Consider the following 16,821-nt stretch of genomic DNA (forward strand, 5'->3'; position numbering starts at 1 on the left):
AATAAAAATAAATAAATTTCTGATTTTTAGTTAGTTTTTTCAGAAAATGGATCAATATTGATTATTTTTTGAAATATAAATTTGTCGTTCTTTATAAAAATAAAAAAAATTACTTATTTTTTATTATAAATCAATGAAAAGCTTTAAAATATCAAAGTTATGAAAATAAATTTAGTTATTTTTTATAAAATATTTATTTTAGATGCCTCTCATTGCTTTTTTTTTACGCATATATATCATGGATATAGATATAAATAAAAATAGATTATTAATAAATAGATAAATAAAGATATAACATCAAATTGATAACACAAAATTTATTTTTAAAATAAAATTTAGTTTCACAATTTATTTAAAATCCTATTAATAAAATTAATGAAATTTAAAAGAAAATAAATTATTATTTTATCTTCATATTGAAATGAAGGGTAATTTCCTAGTGTACGGATTAAATATTGGCCGGTTGATAATGGATTGACACGTGTAAGAATAAATTTCCATCTCTTCTGATCTATCGGTGTACATGATTGCACCGGATTACACCACACGCTAGTCGAATTCTTATTTCATTGTTTTTCCTTTCTCGACTAGGACTAGGGTTTTTCGATTCAGTACAAATATCAGGAAAAACCCGTTTTTCTTCCGTAGAGGAATAGAAGCTGCTTCTTGATTAGCTTAGCACCTCTTCCGCTCATCGTATTCAAACAGCCAATTCACTCTTCCCTTTCTGTTAGTTTATCCGGCGGTCGTGATGGGAAGAGGAAAGTTCAAGGGCAAGCCCACCGGTCAGCGCCACTTTTCCACTCCTGAAGAGATGCGTAAGCCGTCGGAAACTTCTCTTTTCTCGTTTTTTGTTTTCTCCGTTACTTTTTTCCTAGAAAATACACAATTGAGCAAGGGAATGTGAAATTCTTATGGTGGTTCAAGGTTTCTGCTGATAAATTGCAAAAAATTTACTTTTGGATTCTGAATTCAACATATTATACCAGAGGATTAGGGTTTCTTGTTCTAAATTCATGTATCATTCTTGGTTCTTAAATGCATATTGCCCGAGCAATTGGGATTCTGTAGCATAGGTATCTCTAGTTCTTTTTACTAAAAAGGAAAAAGTAATACAGTTTGATATCATCGTTGCTTTGGATATCAAATTAACTTACTACTATTGCTATCTGGCTTAAATTGGGTTTTTTAGTGTTGGGATTATTTTTGCCGTTAACTACACTACTTAATATCGTGTTGTAATTATTGGAATTAATAGTCAACAACTGGCTATAATGCTTTTAATCTTAGTTGCAGAAATCTTTTCCATTGAGATGTTATGTGAAACTGTGACTCTGCCTATAGGAATCTGTCTGAGTAATAACTATTAGCTTTGATGAAGAAAAACTGTAGGAACATACTTTCTCAGAGGTGCTACAGCATTGCGATAGAGGTTCAAACATTTAACTTCCACTGCTTAGAAATTTTAGTTTTTTTGTATGAAAAATGAGTATGTCTAGCCTTATTGAATAAGTGCGAGACCTACAAGTTCCAATGGTCTCCACTGTAGTAGGAAAAAAAAAGTTTAGTGTGAATGTACTTACTGATTTTGTATCAAGTGGAACAGACAGAAAAAGTAGAGTTGCAGTATTTATTTCAGATATGTAGTACTGCTTTTCAAATATCTAGTTCCATAACTGTTCCAATTTTAGATATCTATTTTTATTCAGTTGAGCTGTAACTTTTCAGTTTCCTTACTCGCCTTTTCCACGTTTCCTTTCATAGCTGTATATAAGGCAAAACTGTTGTTATTACTGATTTATTAATGAGACTCACTTTTCTGTAAAATATGTGATAGTTTGAGCTAAATTTATTCTCTTTTTCAGTAGATGATTTTTCTTGAACTTTGAGAATATAGATGCGACTATATGGACTGAGCTTAAACTTTTCCTTTGTGATGTGTGATTGCAGTCGCCGGCACCTCCTCGCGTCCTCGTACCTTTAAAAAGGTCTCTCTTTCTCTCTCTCTCTCTCAATCACACACACACAGAGTCTCTTTGCCATGATATAATGTCATAGTTCAAACATTTAATTGAACTATTTATCTGAGTTTATTTTTCTTTTTACATGTATCTTTGCAAAATTCAATATCCATATTACCATGTAAGCAATCTTTCTTATTCTTAGCAAGAAGCTGAATACGAAGATGAACAACCCGAAGAAGTATCTGGAGAGGAGTCTGAAGAAGAATCTGATGATGAACCTGATGTGAGTGAACATTTATCTGTCATTATAATATTTATTTTGATATATTTTGCATTGGTCTATAGGAATGACTCATCTATTTGAAAATCACTGGTGTTTCTTTTGTAATTTTTTAGCAAAAGCGGAAGGGAACTCAAGGTATTATTCAGATTGAAAATCCTAATCTGGCAAAGCCAAAGAATGTGAAAGCTAGAGATATTGATGTAAGTTTCAAATATATTGTTGTTGGCATATTATGATGATTGTGTTCTGTCTGGAAGTAATTCTGTCTTTTTTCTTTTGCAGATTGGGAAAACTACTGAGCTTTCCAGACGTGAAAGGTTGGTAAATGCTCATTTTGTTCCTTCATGGGGACTGCTTACTTTCAACCAAAGAGATAATGCTCTTTGCTAGCAGTACTAGTATCCAGAAACTGGGATTGAAACCTAGTACTCATTATGTATGTGAATAAATGTTATTTGACTTCCAGCTTGTATCTATTGTTGGCAGGGAAGAATTGGAGAAACAAAGAGCTCATGAGCGATACATGAGGCTGCAAGAACAAGGAAAAACAGAACAAGCAAGAAAAGACTTAGGCATGTGTTTGCATTTTATTTTCCCTGTATTTGCCCTTTTCTCCTTCCCTTCTTTTGTGTGTGTGTGTGTGTGTTCAGAGTTGGAACTATGTCAGAGAGATGATTTTGATGATAAGAATTTTGAACCATGAAATAGATATAGTTTGGTGGCCAATTTAACTTTTGACATTTTAGTGTTCCATGATATCACCTAGTGTGATAATTTGGATTACTGTGTTTTATGTGCACACATAATCATCTCTTTCGGTGATAGTTTGTCTGAAAATTTAAGGAAATTGTTCTGGTTAAAACTAACACGTCAAGGTAAAAGAAGTATTCATGAGGGTATTATAGATGGTTAGCATGCTTGTGATGTGTTCTGTTGGTAGTGACATTCGTGCTCCTATCCAATTAATATATACTTACCCCTGATGATTCTGCTATTTATATCATGTCCCTTATCTGCTCATGGAATTGAATTCAGCTTCCTGTTAGGTTATTATTATTATTATTTTGGGATCGTTATCATGCTTCCTAACTTCCGTTCTTTTTCATTCAGAGCGTTTGAGTCTCATACGTCAGCAGAGGGCAGAAGCTGCTAGAAAGCGAGAAGAAGAAAAGGCTGGTAATGTTCATAGTTTCTTACAAACTATTCTGTGTCCTATATATGATATCACAAAATTGACAAATGTTGTATTTGTACAGCAAAAGAGCAGAAGAAGGCTGAAGCACGGAAATGATTTTCCAGAAAATGTCGTTCCAAACAAGCAGTACTCTCTATAAAACTAGTGGATTTGGTAGTTTAGTGCCCTCCATAAATACTGGAGAACATGGTTGTTGTCTTATAATTGTTGGAATAGTGTTGCCAACTAAAGTTTCTTCCTTAAATTTACACAATTGATTATGTTGTTATGTCTTGAAGAGAAATAGATTTCTGGTGTGTTTAGAATTCTTTATTTTCTTTTAGTACACAAATGCTTTATATTACTAGTATTGGGATGTTCCGTCCGAGCAATTGAAATCAATTTTTGGTTCTTTTATGTTGTAACATTCGTGTTCAATGTTGTCGACCCAAAAGGGATTTGAATAAAAAAATTTTTTTTTTTAAAAGCAAAAATATTAATTGTATTAATAAAATTTCATTAAATAAAGATATCATCTTAAATAAAGAGTATAATTAAGAGACGATTATATTCGATAGATTCTTTAGCCAAAATATGAATAGAGTTTAACAAAAATTTACAATCATTCAAAATTAAATTTCTGTATAAGATAATTTGACAAATATGACAAATATATTCTTGTATAAAATAATTTGATAAATATACTCTCATGTCTTGAGTATAAATGAGTTTCTATTAGATAAAATTCGAATAAGGTTTTATGACTGACGACGTTGTTGTGATTTTGAAAATTCATAATAACTAGTAAATTTTCATTGAACATTATCATCCGAAACAACCGAATTAATAAAATTTGAAGAAAAACCAACCACACAGACATGACTCATGTGTCTCTTCCAGGTTAACTAAATGCCTCATCTCAATCGTTGTCTATTGGCTGAAAAACAACTATCAAAATATAAAAAATTATGAAAAAATTTCACACGAGAACTAAAAGTTTTTATTTCCATCAAAAATAAAATGTCCGACTTGTAGCTAGTAATCAAATCTTTCAATATATTAACTGTCCGAGAATTGCCGCCATAAATTTGTCAAAGAGATCTGTATATTTTAAAAATTGATTGGATTGTATTTGAGAAACATCTCATCATACAGAAATCATAAATGACGATTGGGATATCTCTGAAACTCTTAATAGGGACAACAACATCTTCTTCTTCATCGATAGTCAATTGACGCAGATCGTTTTTTATGGGAAAAAAGAAATTACGTTTAAAAAAAGAAAAAGACGAGAATATCGAATCACAAAAAAACTACAGAAAAAAACTTGCGCTGAAAATTAATTTTTTGAGAAGGGCTTGAATAAAAAATATTTAAATGTTAAATGAATCAATTTTTTTTTCTTAAAAAACGACTGATTTAATCGTAGAAAACTATAATTTCATTTAATAAAAATATCATCAATTGTAAATTTATTTAGAAAAACATTAATCTTTAAAAATTTTGTAATTTCACCTGAATTGAAATTTTGGCAATTAAACTCGGTACTTTCCGAAAAATAAAAAACTCGGTACTTATGGTTCATGCGGTCGGCAATTAAAAATTTCAACTAATGCAAGCAAACTAAAAATCAAAGCAAAAATAAACTCAAAAAGTAAAAATTCAGAAATATGCACCCCCACACCTAAATCATGCATTGTCCTCAATGTATAGGAAATATTAAAATGCAAAAGAAACTGAGTACTCCCCTGGGTGTGGTGTGCATAGTGCGATCCACTTGATCAAGGCTCAAGTAATTGGAGAAGGGAAGAGAGTCCCAACTGTATTGAGCAAAAAGTGTAGCACTCTTTTTGATTTGGTCATAGCCCATCCTACTTTTTCCATGTACTCATGAAGTAACATGATTAGCTTCTCCTCTTTCAGATGAGGTGTGCCTCTAGCCCTTATGTTTGCATTTTTGAGCACTTCCAACTTCAATTGATATTTCTCCATGGGTGGCTGCAATTTGGCATTAAGTTCAGGCAAAATAAATTCTACCTTATCTGGAGGTTTGGGCAGACATTGATCTGCATGCTCCTTTGGTTTGGGCCATTGGAGTACCATTTGTTCCTCCTGGGCATGGACTGTTTGCATTGAAAGGATGAAAGGAGTTTCAGTTTCCTCCTTCTGCATAGGACCTAACTGAGGTGGAAGACTGATTTGTGTTGGAAGCTGAAAGGCCGTGCCTGAGAGGATTTCAGGTACTCCTTCTTGCACAAGATTGATCTGCAAATTCTCCTGAAGAGGTGCAACAGACCTCTCTTCAGTCTGTGCTTGGCTGCAGTCCACTTGTTGGATGCAACAGTCAGTTTCTTTCAATTCTGGCTCTTTCTGAGTCTCTTCCCTGCAAGGATCAGTGTTTAGCATATCATCTTTTATATCAAAAATATCTTTGTTCAAACAATCAATGATATCTAAATTATCAACAAGTTCTGTTTGATCTGTTTGTTGGGACAAACAGTATTCTGGTTGTGTTTCTTCAGCAACTTGTACTTGCCAACTTTCATCATCATCCCATACATCTTGAAGCTCTTCCTCTCTTCTTAACATGGTTGCATTCATTGACGCAGTCAGCTGTCTTATGTCCTGTCGTACGCTTTGCATAGATGTGGTCATTTGGCCTAGGTCTTGTCGCACGCCTTGCATGGTGTTCACCATTGTTTCCATCATCTTTTCAAGGTGTTGGTAAGGATTTGGAGGTTCTGGTTGGACTTGATATCCTTGATAATCCTGGTAGTTGTTAGCCTCAGCATAGCCATAGTTTGGTTGGTCTCCCCAATATGGACTGTATGTGTCATGGTAGGGATCATGTCTTGGTTGTTCATAGAATCTTTCATATGTATGTACTTGTTGGTCATACTCATAACGTGTAGGACATTGATCAGTTGGGTGGCCTACATATGAATAGATCCCACATGGTCTTGGTGGCTGAAAGCGTTGAGCTCGACCTATGACATAGCTATCCACAAGAGAGGTTAGTTTTGAAATTCGAGAATCAAAATCAGATGTACTTACCTCATCCATGATTTTGGAATCTTAAGGAAGAATGTCCTTGAGTGCAGATTTGGCCATGAAAGAAAAATAAACAAGTTAGATCAATTCCCCGGCAACGGCGCCAATTTTTGACTTGCGGTTGTCGAAGCCGGTCAAAAATAACCTTTCTGGTTATCAACAATTTACAACTGCAGATAGTGGTGAAAGGATCGAATTCACAGGGAATTGAAGACTTACCTATTTTCCTTATCAAGACCAATAAAATAAACTGAAATAAAAATAAACTGCAAAAGAAGAAAACTGAAAACGAGATAAACTGAAACGAGATAAAACTGAAACGAGATAAAACTGAAAACGAGATAAACTGAAAACGAGATAAACTGAAAACGAGATAAACTGAAACGAGATAAAACTGAAATGAGATAAAATTGAAAGAGAAATAAACGGAAAGCAAAATAAACTAAAACGAGATAAAACTAAAACCAACTAAACTGTAAGTAAAATGGGGGGTTTTGAGATTGATTTAATTAATCTAAAACTGAAAGCAATAAAAATAAGGCAAATAATAAAAATAAAGAGAAATAAATATTAAGAAAGATCTAGTTGAAGAATTGGATCCACTTTAGTTGTTGGGATTGATCATTGACACTTAGTTTCCTTTGTGTTGATTCAATAGATTAGTTATGGAGATGGAAGACGCTTCTCACCACCATTATCTCTCCTTATGATTAAACCAATTAGGGAACGTCCTCTAATTAATTACTAATTAACAAATTGCCAAGGAACGTCCTTGGACCTTAGGCATCAAAACAATTGTCAATTGCATTAAGAAATAGAGAGATCCAATCATAACTACCCAAACGTATGGAGATAACGCTAGATCATACAATTTTCTTGGGTTTTATTCCAAGTGTTCTTATATAAGAATAATCTAAGCAATTACGGACTTAAATCATCCAAACTAACATATTATTACTTTGCAATCAAGAATCAACGTAGATCTAAACAACAAAGTAATATTGAAATCAAGCATGAAATTGCATAAATATTGAACAACCAAAAGTTAAACAATGTTTGATCAAGTCTCCCAATCCATAAAACAACCAAAGTATCACCTAATCTTAAACTAGAATAAAAGATTTCAGCCTCTCATGGCTGAAACAAAACCAAAAATAAAAGAAAAGAAGAAAGGTAGAAGAAGAGATGTGAATTTCGTAGGTGTCTCCCAAGGGGAGCTTAAGGGACATGTAGAGGCTCCTTATGTGGCTTTTTATAGTTGAAAAGTGTTGCCCTAGGTCATACTTACTGCCCAAGAGGTATTTTCTGCCCAAATCGCGCTTTTCGGCTTCAGAAGGAAGGCTGCGCGAAAATGCACTGCGGAAGGAAGTTGGTGCGCGCGGTTTGGTCTCAGAAAGGGAAGGAGGCGCAGATTATGCTTCCTAAATAAGTTTAGATGCTGATCTTACTTCCTAATTAGTGTAGAGGCTGCCCAAGGTGCTGCCCATGTGCAACTTGCTGCCCAAGTTGTTGCAGAAAAGGAAGGTGGCGCGCCGATGGCTCTCAGGAGAGGAAAGCGCGCAGATTGTTTCTGAATAGGAAGGATGCACGAATTTTGATCTTCAAAGGGGAAGATATGCTTATCCATACATTCCTTTTTAGGTGGAGCCTCTTTTGAAATTTGAATATTGAATGCAGAAGAGGAAGAGCATCTCTTTGAGATCTTACTGCCTAAATAGGAAGATATGACTGCTGCAGTGTGTGCACATCTTTGAACAAGGAAAGAAAGATCTGCGATTTGGATTTCAAATAATCTTCTGACTGAGCTTTCCTTGTTTGCTTTTGCTTATGCACTTTCCTCATTTGAAAACTTTCCTTTTCTGAAAACTTTCCTTATTTGGCACTTTTTAGCAGTTTTAAGAGCATTTTCTCCAGATTGTCTCTTTACACCTAATATCTGCAAAACATAATTAAAATCACAAAATTAAGTAGAAAAGATGTAAAAAGATGAAAATAAACATCAAGAACATAATGATAAAATGGACTAAAATATGCTCTATCAATGATGGTGTATAGTTGTGTGCCCTTGATAATTTAATTGATACTTTTCTTTTAATTTAACGCCAATCGATAAAAATTGAAGCATGTGCGGTAATTTATATTTATATTTTAAATTTTAAATTATAAAACTAATTAATTTTAGTTTGTTATATCACATTCAGAATATTAAATTAAATTTAAAAAAAATAATAGTAAATTATAATATAAATTTTAAAATTTTATTTGATTAATAAAAATTTTAAAAATGTATTTTTCTTATTTTATTAATTTTTTTTATAGATCTCAATATTTAACCTTAATTCTCACTTTGTTATATATATCGTGGATTAATTTTAAAATATTAAAAATAAAATTTTATAAATATATATTATTTTATTTAATATAATATTATTAATATGAAGCAGAGTTTTTTATTTATAAAAAATATATATAATTTATTAATATTAATTACAAAAATTTTAAAAAATATTTTAATATATAATATTTATATGTAATAAAAATTTATTTATAATAAATATAAGATATAATCACTTTTTTAACATAAAATTTAAATTAAGAGATTATATTTTTATTAATATAAAATTTAAAAATTATATAATAATTTATCATTAATTTTTATATTCAATTTATTTTTTTTCACTATAAGTGAATAATATTAAAAAAGTTTGTAAATATAAATATAAATATAAATTAATTAAAATAAAAAGTTTGATTTTCTTTTTCAAACTTTAATTTAATATAGAATTGTGACTTTTTGAAAGTTACGGACTAATACTCCCGTATAAATAAAATTCAAAAACATAGAGACTCAAGATTTCAGTGTCAAGTCCTAAAGACGATCTAGCTCCCAATACACCTACCTAAGAAGCCAAATTTCAAATTCAGCACTCAAAGGTGGAATCTCTAAATTCGACCCTCAGATGCTGAATCCCTAGATTCAGCACTCAAAGGGCTAAACTGATTTCAGATTCATCCATGAAATCGAATTTCAAATTCGGCCAAGTTGAACCCTTAGATTCAGCATTCAATGGTAAATTTCGATTTGGCAATGAAAAGCGAAACCCTTGGATTCGATACTCAAGGCCAAATCCCAAATTCAGCTATGAAAAGTTGAATTTTTAAATTCGACACTCAAGGCCGAATCCTTCGATTTTGGTATCAAATCTAAAATCAAATCTCCGAAAATATAACTCATTTCAAGTGATGAAAAAATGACTTAGAGTTAATATCCACGATGAACTCTGAAAAAAATTTTAATTTTATTAAAAGACAAAGATCATGAGAATTTATAAGAAGAAGCATTTCGGATACGTATAAAGAACTCAAGTAATTTCTCTCATAGTCTTGTTATTATATATTAGCTAATGGCTTAAGTATCGGAGAGATTGCCAAACTAATTCACCCGATATTCATTTTGCTCTTGTAAGTTCATATTCGGTGTCTCAAACCGGGAAGGAGACCAGAACAACATCCTTAGTGCCGTTTGTAGGAACCAAGGAAAAAAAACCATTTTGTAATCTTGTAAAATAAAATAAATAAATAAATAAATTTTTGTAATTGTTGTTTCTGTCTCCCATAATGATATCTGACCCATTATCCTTAAATTCATCACCACCAACAACATGAATCATCCCAAAGGTAATTAAACCACTATTACTAAAAAATTTCCCAACTAGGAAAGCGTCAAGGTAGCACAACATGATAACTCCTTATCTAGAGAGTAATTTCTAGAGAAATTGAGGGTTATGTGAGCGGAGCTCCATTGAAGGGAGGGACTCGATAACCCTTTAGGCATTCAGAATCTAAGGGAAGCTAAAGATGTCGCGAGTGAAAAGCACACGAGAAATCGACGGAGAGTAGAGGGTTGGCCCTTGGATATAGCTTGGGCAATGGAGAGCACTCGTAGTTAGATGCTAGATTATTGGATACAATGAAAAGAATCCAAAGGGAGTATCAGTATGAAGATTTTGGTGTCGAATATGCTTTCCCTTTATCAGTCAAAATATTAGCCAAACCTTTTCATCCCAAATTTAAACTCCTAAACCTAGACAAGTACAATGGAAAATTTGATCCCAGAAGCCACTTAACCAACTTTCGCACAACAATATTGCTTTAAGATATTAACGACCTTATCCTATGTGGAGTCTTCCTTTCCACTTTAACCAGACAAGCTCAAAAATGGTACCAACACCTCCCACCACATTCAATTCACAATTTCAAGCAATTAGTCCAAAATTTCAAACAGTGATTCATCTCCTGCATTCCTTCCAAGAAGTTGTCATCAGACCTACAGAAAGTCAAACAGAATGAATCACTTTGGAGTTATGTTGACAGATTCAACATTGAGCCCATTCAGGTGGACAACTTGAACATTGAAACAATACGTGAAGTAATTAAGAAAGAATGTAGGAATTCAAAGTTCATAGAGTCCTTCATAAAAAATTCTACTCGAGACTATTTCCAATTGATGGAGAAGATACGGAAATACATTATGCTAGATGACGAAAGACAATCCCTAAAGATATAGAAAAAGTAAGAAAGGAGACCATATTACAATACAAAGGGAGGAATCCCATTCGAGAAGAATAAGGGTTACGAAGCAAAGGACAAGGATATGTATAAAGTAAAAGTCTTGATGTGGATATAGAAAAATAAGGAGCAGATTAAGTACCCAAAATAGTTGAAACCTTAAAAGGCAATAAAAAGAGACAAAGACAAATATTGTGACTTCCATAAAGATTATAGCTACACCAGTGAGGAATGTAGGTACCTTAAGAATGAGATCGAAAGGCTAATCCATCAGGGATATTTGAAACATTTCGATCTTGTTTGGTTGGGGTAACTTAACTATGGAACTTCAAGTTTCCAAGAAATACCAAAATCATGTTTGTTTGATTGTCAATTTTTTCTTGACTTTCTAAGAAGTCGGATGACTTTCTTCCTTTGATGCAGGGGAAGTAAATTACTTTCCATAATCCAGCTAAGCTACTTCCTGAGAAGTTCACTTCCTAGGAAGTAATCTTTTTGAACCAAACGAGGCATTTGTTCGATAATGGTAACAAATAACCATCTTGGAAAAGAAAAACATCTCCCATAAAGAAACGAAGATGAAGAGCCAATATGGACAATCAACATAATTGTCGAAGGCCCAAAGCAAGCCAAATTAGGAAGAACCCTTTCAAGTCACCAAAGTGGTTCGATTAGGAGCTTATAAAATCACTGGATGGCAAAACAAAACCAAGCACATGGAATTTTTTTAATTTGAGAAAATTCTATCAGTAAATACTTCTCTACTAAAGTCCGCAAGGCGATAGGATTGTCAAGGATAACCTAAAAGGCAATTCATTGCCAAAGTCTACAAAGCGATAAGATTGTCAAGAACAACCTAAAAGGCAATTTGTTACCAAGATCTGTAAGGTGAAAGGATCGTCAAGGACAACCTTAAAGGCAATTCATTGCCAAAGTCTGCAAAGAGACAGGATCGTCAAGGACAATCTGAAAGGCCATTCATGCCAAAGTCTGCAAGGTGATAGGATCGTTAAGGACAACAGTAATGATACTCCCGTATAAATAAAACTCGAAAATACACAAATCGATACCCATGGGTTTGATATAAAAAAAAATTCAAGATTTTCGGTGCAAGTCTTAAAGAGGACCCGACTCTCAGTACTCTGACCTAAGAAGTCGAATCCTTCAAAGGATTCAACCATGAAAACCCGAATTAGGGGTGAGCAGTATTCGGTTCAAACCGAAAAAACCGACCGAACCGAATTGATTTAAAATTTTGGTTCGGTTTTTTATATATTTCGGTTCGGTTCGGTTTTTAATTTCAGAAATTTCAGTTATTTCGGTTCGGTTCGGTTTTGATAAAAAAAAAACCGAAAAAACCGAACCGAACCGATTAGTGATAATAATATATTTTTTCAATAATATAGAGAAATTAAATCATATTAAAATTAAAATATTTTAATTAAATTTTAAAATATTAAAAATAAAGTGTAAAAAATAAAAAAATTATTAAAAATCGAAACCGATCAAACCGAACCGAACCGAACTGAATCAGACCGGTTCGGTTCGATTCGGTTTCTGATCAAAATCGGTTCGGTTCGGTTTTTATAAACACTAAAATTTCAGTTTTCGGTTTTTTCAGTTCGGTTCGGTTTTGAACCGAACCGACCGAATGCTCACCCCTAACCCGAATACCTAGATTCGGCACTCAAAGGCCGAATCCCGAATTTGACACTCAAAGGCCGAATCTCTATATTCAGCACTCAAAGGCCAAATCTCGAATTCGGCGCTCAAAGACTGAATCTCTGGATTCGGCCATGAAAAGTTGAACCCTTGGATTCGACACTCAAAGAAGAATCACGGATTCAAGAAGGATTCGATCCTCAAAGCCGAATTCTTTGGCCTTGGTATCAATCTAAGATCAAATCTTCGAAAATACAACCCACTGCAAGTGACAAAAAAAATTTATTAGAGTCTATACCTACAATGAACTCTGAAAAGAATCTCAATTTTATTAAAAGACAAAGATCATGAGAACCTATAAAGAGAATCTAAGGTACGTCTAAAGGATTCAAGTAATTTCTCTCATACCCTTATTATCATATATCAGCTATTGATTTAAGTATTAGAAAGATTGTCAAGCCAATCCATTCGGTATTCTCTTTACTCTTACAGGTTCATATTCAACGTCTCAAACCTTGAAAAGAGATTAGAACATCACCAATAAATGAAAAATACAGAAAAAACAATTATATTGCATCGTAACGAAGTAGTGTACACTTACGGGTTCGAAGTCTGCTTAGGAATAAGAAATTAAATTAAAATATTAGCAACGTTTTAGTTTGGCTTGTTAGTGTTTTGATTTTAGTTTTGTTTTTATTTAGTTTTAATTTAATTTTAGTTTGAAACGTGATTTTAATTAGTTTTATTTTAGTTTTGATATGATTTTTTTATTGCCATTCTTCAATTAACTTTAAAAACAAATCGTATTTTTCTCCTGAATTATATAACAATATCCAATTCTATTCAAAATTAAGTTTTCCATCAAATTTGTCTACAAGATTAAATTTGTCATTTTTTATGATAAAATATTAAAATAAAGATTTTTTAATTTTTTGGGACCCCAAAATGGATCGTCACTGGCTCTAGGATTCAGGTCGACTTAAGGCCGCCAGAACCCGTAGCAAGCCTGCTATCCTCTCTGTGTACCTGTAAATCTCATACATGATCAAACATAATCTGTGAAAAAATAAAAACTCTGTTCGCTGTACCAGGGTTTAACCTGTGCATGCACTATCTCAGTACCCTGTACTCTGTACCCCTGACTAGAGCTTGCTCTAGATGGGTTGTATCATACCTGTCCAAAATGCTGACTAAGGAAGGCACAAGAGCTGGCTGGCCAACTCAGCTTCGGCAGCCGAATCGCATGCAAAACCATGCAACATTCGGGGGCCGAATCTGACCTTCGGAAGCCGAACATTGGGCACTTTCGGCGGCCGAACTTACCTTCGGCAGCCGAACTTGACAAAAGTCTCCATAGACTTTTCTCTTCAAAACACATATCCTTTCAACTTGAACACCGTAAACCAAAATATAACATGTAAGACAACATAATGCCTACCTTCCGATAGAAGTCCAACACCCCGGATTCCACCAGACGACAGGAATTCCGGTGCCGGATTCTCGCCGGGTATTACATTTTTAATAAGGGTAATTTACGATTTAGTCCCTGGGTATTGCCATTATTAACAAGTCAATCCCTGTATTTTCAGAAACCTATTAAAACGTCCTTATGTTTTCTCTCCGTCAACGAAATAGTCCTTCTGTCTATTTTTACCGTTAAAAATATAGTAAAAGACTAAATTACCCCCAATTATTTTTCTCCTTCTCCTCCTTCCTTTTCTTCTTCATTAATTCTTCTTCCTTTTGCTTCTTCTTCTTCTGCTTCTTCTTCTTCAGCTTCTGTTTTTTCTCCTTCTTCTTCTGCTTCTTCTCCTTTTTCTTCTTTTGCTTCTTTTTCTTCTTTTTCTTCTTTATCTTCTTCTTCTTCTTCTCATTCTTCTCCTTCTTCTTCTTCTTTTTCTTCTTTTTCTTCTTTCTCTCCTTCTTCTTCTTCTTCTCCTTCTTCTTCTTCTTCTCCTTCTTCTTCTTCTTCTCCTTCTTCTTCTTCTTCTTCTTTTTCGGAGGAGGAGGAGGAGGAGGAGGAGGAGGAAGAGGAAAGAAAAGATAGGGACTATTTTGTTGATAAAAAGAAACAATAAGGATGTTTTAATAGATCTGAGAAAAGATAGGGACTATTTCGTTGACAAAAAGAAACAATAAGGACGTTTTAATATATTTCTAAAAATATAGGGAGAGACGATTTCGTTGACAGAAAGAAACGATGAGGAGGGACTATTTCATTGACTTAAATAAACGATAAGGATGTTTTAATAGATGTGAGAAAAGATAGGGACTATTTCATTGATGGAAAAAAATAATAAGGACGTTTTAATAGATATGAAAAAAGATAAAAATATTTTAATAGATTTTTGAAAATGTAAGGACTAACTTGTTAATAATTACAATATACAAGGACTAAATAAATGGTTTTATTTGAGGGTAAAATTGGATTTTAAAAATTTTCTCTCCTCCTTTATCTAATTTTAACGGAAAATAGGACGGAAGGACTATTTCGTTGACGGAAATAAAACATAAGGACGTTTTAATAGGTTTCTGAAAATACAGGGACTGACTTATTAATAATGGCAATACCCAGGGACTAAATCGTAAATTACCCTTTTAATAATAAACTATTCATTTTATATTTAGTATTAAAATTTATTATCATCATTAAAATAATAATTAATTATTTACTGATCTCAACTAAAATATATATAAAAAAAAATCGAATGAATTTAATTTAATTCGATTAATCGGTTTTGCTTTGTTTCTAATTCCCCACAGATTAATCAATAATTTCAACTATTCAACATTTATAATTAGCCAGAAGTCAACTATAGGTTAGTTATTCACTCATCTTTCAGTGGTATGAATTATAACCTTTGGTCCTATTAACATATGTAACTTGGGAAATCTTGAAGCTTCTTTTCAGCGCTCATATTCTTTGGTTCCTCCTTTGTTTTATATGTGAAGTGCATTTTGCTTTATTCTTAAATTAGCATTATGTTCCACTAAAATTAGCACTTTACAACTTTCTTCGGAAGGTTAAGGTGATCATCCTGTTGGATGTTTGTAACAAAACATGAATTACACTAAAGAAACAAAGGTGCCACTTCTAAATTTCATACACATTCTCATATATTCTAGTTCGCTGTTACCCTCTATTTGAAATCAATAATTTTTTGAGAATTCAATTTAATTAATTTTTATTCTATCAATTTCCACTTCTTTTTAAGTTAAAAATTCATTTTAAAATAAATTAAAATAACGATTTTGTAAGAATTCATTTGACGTCTTTTTTATAAGGGAAATTATAAAAAAATACTGTATAATTTTATCAATTTTTTAATGTTTATGGTTCAATTTGTATTAAAATCGTACTTGTAGTATCATACTGTTAGCAAATACGACAATATTTATATATCGTCAGAAATATTGATATAAAAATTATATAATGAGATATTAAATCAATACAAATTGAATAACAAATTCTGATATGAAAACAATTGAAATTACAATATATTTTTCTATACTTTTTTTTAATTAATAATTATATTTTACTTGTTATATCAGTATTATTTAACGGTGTTAGAAAATTATTTTTATTTGCTAACAGCACAATACCACATGTATTATTTTAATACAAATTGAATTATAAATGGCTAAATTGAATTATAAATTCTGAAATGAAAATTAATGAAGTCATATGATATTTTTTATATTTTTTCCTATTTTATAAAATGTATCGTTTCAAACAAAGCATAAAAGTCTAGTTTTTTGTCCAGTTAGGCAGTATTATGCGTCTCTTCTCGTTTCCTTTTATAAATTTCTTTATCTTACTTAAAAGATTATGGTAGTTGAGCATATCCAGCAACTATAACTGAAAACCTATTGATGATTCTTCATTTCGATAAATTTGTCTAAAGGCACTGTGAGACCCTTTGATGGATTATTGATTTATAATCATAGTTTTATTTAGTTTAAATGTGTTACTTTTTAAAAAATACACTTCTCAAAAAGTAATTTAATTGAATTAAGAAAGTAACTTACTCCCTCTGTACCAAAGGGAGAAATGGCCTTAACTTTCTAAGAATTTAAGAAAAAAATACCAATCAAATAGACATAATTTTAACTTTTCC

At 32.4% G+C, this 16,821-nt stretch overlaps 1 protein-coding gene across 1 annotated transcript; it reads left to right on the forward strand.

Moving 5' to 3' along the window:
* The first annotated feature begins 524 nt into the window (after positions 1-524).
* On the forward strand, positions 525-3,754 carry LOC110603032 (28 kDa heat- and acid-stable phosphoprotein). The gene is made up of 8 exons (XM_021740680.2): positions 525-818; positions 1,951-1,988; positions 2,167-2,247; positions 2,361-2,447; positions 2,530-2,564; positions 2,734-2,819; positions 3,358-3,423; positions 3,504-3,754. The coding sequence occupies exons 1-8, from the start codon at positions 752-754 to the stop codon at positions 3,536-3,538; spliced, it is 495 nt and encodes a 164-aa protein (XP_021596372.1). The 5' UTR covers positions 525-751; the 3' UTR covers positions 3,539-3,754.
* Positions 3,755-16,821: the final 13,067 nt, after the last annotated feature.

This window comes from Manihot esculenta, chromosome 16 (assembly GCF_001659605.2).
Source record: "Manihot esculenta cultivar AM560-2 chromosome 16, M.esculenta_v8, whole genome shotgun sequence".
Taxonomy (NCBI): domain Eukaryota; kingdom Viridiplantae; phylum Streptophyta; class Magnoliopsida; order Malpighiales; family Euphorbiaceae; genus Manihot; species Manihot esculenta.